General features: G+C 42.3%; 1 protein-coding gene across 2 annotated transcripts in view; it reads left to right on the forward strand.

Moving 5' to 3' along the window:
• The window catches only part of megf6b (multiple EGF-like-domains 6b), a 68,873-nt gene extending 63,349 nt beyond the window's left edge, over positions 1 to 5,524 (forward strand). The window contains exons 30-38 of one of the 2 annotated variants that reach the window (XM_085406781.1): positions 62 to 193; positions 281 to 409; positions 505 to 633; positions 1,400 to 1,528; positions 1,680 to 1,808; positions 2,352 to 2,480; positions 2,571 to 2,699; positions 4,275 to 4,403; positions 4,718 to 5,524. In XM_085406781.1, coding sequence (XP_085262907.1) covers positions 62 to 193; positions 281 to 409; positions 505 to 633; positions 1,400 to 1,528; positions 1,680 to 1,808; positions 2,352 to 2,480; positions 2,571 to 2,699; positions 4,275 to 4,403; positions 4,718 to 4,782 — 1,100 coding nt within the window. In that variant the 3' untranslated portion in view covers positions 4,783 to 5,524. Of the gene's footprint in view, positions 1 to 61; positions 194 to 280; positions 410 to 504; positions 634 to 1,399; positions 1,529 to 1,679; positions 1,809 to 2,351; positions 2,481 to 2,570; positions 2,700 to 4,274 lie in introns of both variants that reach the window. The other variant, XM_085406782.1, reaches the window with a different exon arrangement.
• Positions 5,525 to 6,000: the final 476 nt, after the last annotated feature.

The raw sequence follows: 6,000 nt of genomic DNA on the forward strand, positions 1-6,000 counted from the left end.
TAAAAATGTCTTTAAGCATACTGTTTATTAATTATTATAATGAACCTTTCCTTTTTATCAGCTTGTCTGCCTGGAACCTTTGGGCAGAACTGTAACCAGGTCTGTCAGTGCTCTGAGACAAATCAGCTCTGCCACCCGGTGTCTGGATCTTGTTACTGCGCTCCAGGTTACCACGGCCCCAAATGTGCTCAAAGTATGCATAAACAGCATATTCATACATAAACACTAAACCAAGGGAGCATAATAAAACATTTTTACCCCTTTTATTATTCATTTTTAGTCTGCGGAGAGGGTCGGTATGGTCCAAACTGTGAGAGAGAGTGTCAGTGCGAGAATGGAGGGAAATGCATTACTTCCACTGGAGCCTGTGAATGTCCAGCAGGATTTATAGGACCGCGCTGCAACATCAGTGAGTCCGAGTCAAACTTTGATGATGACGTTAATTAAATAAATAAGTGTTACGGTGTGGAGTGAAAAGGGTGTGATGCATCCTTGTGGTCACAGCGTGTCCAGCTGGGCGCTACGGTGTCAACTGTGTCCGGGTGGCATTGTGTGGAGAGGGAGCCCAGAATGACCCGGTCACCGGTCGATGTGTGTGCGCCCCCGGACGCAGAGGAGAGGACTGTGGAAATGGTGAGCTTTCATTATTGCTGATACATTTGTGTTGTATGGCCTGTGAGCTAGATCTCTGGAAACAGGCCCTCTGTTGATTTCAAACTCTTCTTTTATGTTTCCATTCATGTAATAAGGGCTGTGTAAGTATTATATCATATATCCAGCTGTAAATAGTACTAGGACAATAGAGGTACAACAAGACGGTGGATAAGTTGTCTATATAGAAAAGGCACCCTAGAAAGGCTGAGTCACTCTGAAAGACTATTTGTATATTTCATCATCTACAGTACATCATTTAATGAATAGAAAACTTGAAGTCTGTAAATAAAAGACAAGGCTGAAAACTAATACTGAATGGCGTAATCTTCTGAGATTACCTGCTGTGGTGGCACCGCTTTTAAACAGTGCACAGGAACAGCACTGGCGTTCACTCTGCTAGACCTCATTGAATGTGTGGGGTTACGTGGGGGGGCTTTAGTACACATAGCATGGGATGATGTCTCTTTCAAGGCTCTGCTTATTTCAGCAACACACTGACGAACTCCATTCTTCACTTATTACAGGAGCATGAATCCACAGTAAGAGACTGGGTGCTAACCTGGCCCTCCCACAGTCCACACCATTGAAAACATTATGAAAATACAACAGGAGGCTCCAGATTACTGTTTACCTGTAATCCTTTATAATGAGCAAGAATAGAAGACTGTGCTTTCAGAGCTACAGCATGTTATGACACTTGCCTGGATATTTTCTTAAGTTTAATTGGAGTGTGTGTTTGCCTCAGGCTGCCCTGCAGGCTGGTTTGGGGCAGAATGTGCTCAACGCTGTAACTGCAGTAATGGAGGCGTGTGCGACTCTGTGACCGGCAATTGTACCTGTGGTCTGGGCTGGACTGGTGCACACTGCAACAAAGGTGATCACCTACTCTTTTAAAAAAAACATCAAAATATTGTATTATTGCATCTGTCCATTACCACATATTTGATCTGTTGTAACATGTTGAATCTAAACATAATCAGGTGTCACAGCGAGTCATGTCCTCTGTTTTATTCTTCCTGTCCCAGAATGTCCCGCGGGAAGATTTGGTGCCAACTGCCAGCTGAAATGTAGCTGTCAAAATAATGGCACTTGTGACAGAGTGACGGGGACGTGTCAGTGCGGTCCAGGCTACTATGGGCATCTATGTGAACATGGTGAGAACTGAACACGCACACAAACACAAAGAATGACCTCCGTTGTTGTCCAAAAACATATCAGTAAGTCATGTAGTTGCACAACATCCTGCTCTGTTAATGCTTTTTGTATATGTTGTATTTTTTTATTTTTATATTTTCTGTTCACGGTTGCTGAAGTTTTGAATGAAGTCAAGGCTGTGTGAGAGATTGCAGTACATGTAGTGAAGAAGAATGTACACATGAAGCACCTCAGTAGTATTTAAGGTCCTGATGGGATCATTCATGCCGATGCACAGATGTCACAGTAGAAGAAGTCTTTATAAAATCCTGAAATTTAACTTGTATTTATCTGAACACACTGAACATCAAAAGGCTTCGAAGGTTTACATTTCGATCAAATCAGCCCAGCATTTGTACTCTAACCTTAAAGCTCCACTTTAAAGGTGTCAGATTTGAGCCCTTAAGTTTACAGTCATTTATTAATTAATGCACAGGATTTAAACTTTAAAGGTCGACTTTTATTCTCCTCCCATGAATCCCCCTCCCTCCCAAACTCGTTAGCCTGCCCCCCTGGTTTCCACGGCCCGCTGTGTCGGATGCAGTGTGACTGTATGAACGGCGCCTCCTGTCACCCGGTGTCGGGTCAGTGTATCTGTTTTCCAGGATTTCACGGAGCGCGCTGTCACAGAGGTCGGTCTGATCTGTTCTCCCAGTTGAAATCAAAGAATAACTGGCGTGTTTTTGCCTATTTTATTCTCATGTTTTCAATCATTCACTCAGCGTGCGAACGGGGTCGCTACGGTCAGGGCTGCGTCCACATCTGTGACTGTGAAGACGACGCTCAATGTGATCCTGTGTCAGGAAGGTGCCTCTGCTCCTCGGGGAAGACTGGACCCAGATGTGACATTGGTAATCTCTCACGCATTTTTGAGAATACACAGCCATCAAACGCGTACTGCATTTCATCAGTGACATCACTTTCAGCTGATGTGCCTTCATTACTCATTAGCAATGATGAGTTATGCAACAGAGATGCTGCTATGATGAATGCACTGTATTTACTTCAGCATACATGTGATGATGGCAGTCACATACACAATCAGCTTGTTCCTTTAATATGGATGGAAGAGACGAGTATTTCAGAGAAATAAGTGGAAGAATTTGTTCAGGTGACGGTTAAGATGAAAGGCTACAAAAGCAACTATGATATAGAAATTGGAGAATGTAGTAAAAACACCCCAAAGCTACACGTGTATGCTGGGCTGGTGGAAGGAGTGAAACTCTTGCATTGGCCAATTCTCCAGCTTAGACCCTAACCCAAACTGATTTGGTTTAAGACTTGAAGAGAGCGAGTGTGACTCACTGCAGCGGCTAGCCTGAACTAGCTTGCAGGCGTCACATACACACACAGCTTTCTTACCAGTAAAGGTATTATTGTATAAATGCACGTAAAGAGTTGGTAAAATAGACTTTTAGTAAATACTTTGATGCCTAAAAATGGCTCCTGTCATATATAGTGCCCAGCTACATTTAGAAACAGAGGAAAACCGATATTACAATATGAAAAGACAAAATCAGAGACATTATTCATAATTTAATTAAATTACCATATGCACCAAAATTGCAAAATATTTGGAGATATAGTGGGCATTCCTTGTGTTGCACTGAATATTTTTGGATATTAGTGTTAAAAAGTGTTTGTTTTATATTATTTGAGAACAAGATTTGACATTTTTATATTTTGACCTCAAATGAAAACATATGAAGCAAAAATGTGTTTCCCTCCACTGTCAGCATGTAATATACGCTGATCAGGCATAACACTGAGTGGTTGGGATGTGTTGGGAGCCAGTGAACATTTTGTTCTGAAAGCTGTTTTAGAAGCAGGAAAGATGGAGGCATAAGGATTGGTGTGAGTTTGACAGGAGCCACATTGTGACGGCTTGATGAGTGACTCAGAGCATCTCTTAAAACTGCAACTCCTGTGAGGTGTTCATGGTCTGCGGTGGTCAGTATCTATCTAACATAGTCCAGGGAGAAGTGAACCAGCGACGGGTCATAACGTTGCGCTGGGTCGGTGTACAAGCCTATTAAACTCGTAGGGTTTTAAGGGAATTTTGAATCCTTAATGTAGCCAATACAAAAAAGATGATGTGAAGTCAGCAGTACTTCTGTTTGAAGTACTTTTCTACTAAAATTTAAATCCAGTTTTCTATGTTTAAGAGCTTTGGCTAACATTCACACACTCATGCTTCCTGGATGCATCTGGGAAAACTAGCCCAAGGATATGTCTACATGCAAACCAGGGAAACTGGGGATCAAACCACTGACCCTTCAACCAGTAGGCATCCCACTTTACCTCCTGAGCCACAGCTGCCCCGTAAACAATACTTGCGCTCGATATTTGAGTAAATGTACTGCGCCCTCGCCATTTTGTAGCTTTATTAAACTGCTTGGATTTTGCTTTTCACCGTTGGCTGTCAGACTGCAGAGAGAATCGTTACGGGCCTGACTGCTTAGAGACCTGCGAGTGCGAGAACAGGGCGCAGTGCGACCGTCGCAACGGCCGCTGCGACTGCCTGCACAGCTGGATTGGACCGTCCTGTCAGGAAGGTACAGCAGTGACTAACACACACTCACACACACCCTGCCGTTTTAACACTTACGTCATGAAAATATCCACACGGAGGGCAGGTAAAGGCCTCCGCTCGCCCTCGAGTGAGAACAGAAGTGACAGATCTGCTGACCTGGTGAAATGGGAGTAAGTAACCAAGTGTAAGTGCTGACAGTGTTTAGTTATTGTCTGTGAGGGGCAGAGCTGCAGAGGCTGCACTTTCCACTTTTTTGGGGGTTGTTATTCTGATCAAATGTGAATGCTGTGCGTTTGCTGAGCTGGATTTCTCAGCTCGTTGTGTCCGTCGCCTCAGGTGGACCTCCGCGCCTCACCTATGGGAGCAGCTCAAGAAAATCACGGCACGACAACTCATTATAGCAGCTCCAACCAGCATGAAATCTCAACTGGGACAGGAGTTTTAAACTGAAGTGACTCCAGTGAGTGAAAGCTCATGACAGGGAACTGTAGCAGCTGGGAGATTCATGGAAACGGACGCTCTGATGAGAACTGCAGTTCCATGTTTGCACCCGTCTGGATGATTATTTTTTTTTGTGCCAAAGTGTCCTTTGAACTGTTGGGGTTAAACTGTCACTTGCAGGTTGTGATTTCCAAACATAACCCGTCTCACCTTCAGGATAAGCATTTCTTCTTCCAGAGTGCAGTGCGAGGAAGTCGCGGTCAGGTTTGCTGCACTTTCAGCCCATTGTGTTTTTATATGTTTGCCCTCAAAATACAGCGGAAGGTACTGTATAAGAAAAATACTCTACTTTTGTAAAGATGTTGGCGATATTACTGAATATGATGCAGTTCTGTCATTTCTATGAAGTTGTTTTCAGTCTATACAACATGAAGTATGACCCTTGGGTAAATGGTGCTATGATGCTTTACTGTACAACAGATTCTATTGATCCTCACAAGCTTTATGCTATATGACAGTAAAGCACACTCCTGATGACTACACATGCTGTAATGACAGTTTTTAAAGTTCAATGTAAACCACTTCAGATCATTTGCACCTCTTTCAGGATTTTTATTTTTTGTATAAATTGCCTCATATTTATATTTCATAAATAAGTCATAAATGCATCTTTTGTTTTCTACTGGATAGAAGAGGCTTGGACGCTCTAACAAATCCAAACATTATGAATAAAGATGCCAAAATAAAAACAGACACAAGTTGGTGGTTTTTAACCATTCTTATTTTTATCATTAATTCATTTTCATTGAAGATCATAAGCTGTACATCCTGTCTAAATCTCAGATTCAAGCACAGTGCAGATAGCAACGCCTGCAAAATGAAATCAAAATGAAAAAAGGCAAAGGTGATCACAACCAGAAATATATACAAAGGTCAGAGTATGTACAGGAGATACCAGGCTCTCAATACGTCGTCTTCAGGGTGAATTCCACACACTGTTGCATTTGAGCATCATAATGCACACACAACACAAAGATTGCTTCTTTTTGTCAGTCTTCAAATCAATACAATACCGATAGGAAAAATGCAGCATGATGACAAAAATAAAAACAGTTCTCTTAATTCTCTCTACTGCATTAAAGGCTAGAACATAAAAATATATTCTCTGTATAACCTAG

Source organism: Rhamphochromis longiceps, linkage group LG5, assembly GCF_057381845.1.
Source record: "Rhamphochromis longiceps isolate RC_006_pf linkage group LG5, R_longiceps_female_GT1.1, whole genome shotgun sequence".
Classification (NCBI taxonomy): Eukaryota; Metazoa; Chordata; class Actinopteri; order Cichliformes; family Cichlidae; genus Rhamphochromis; species Rhamphochromis longiceps.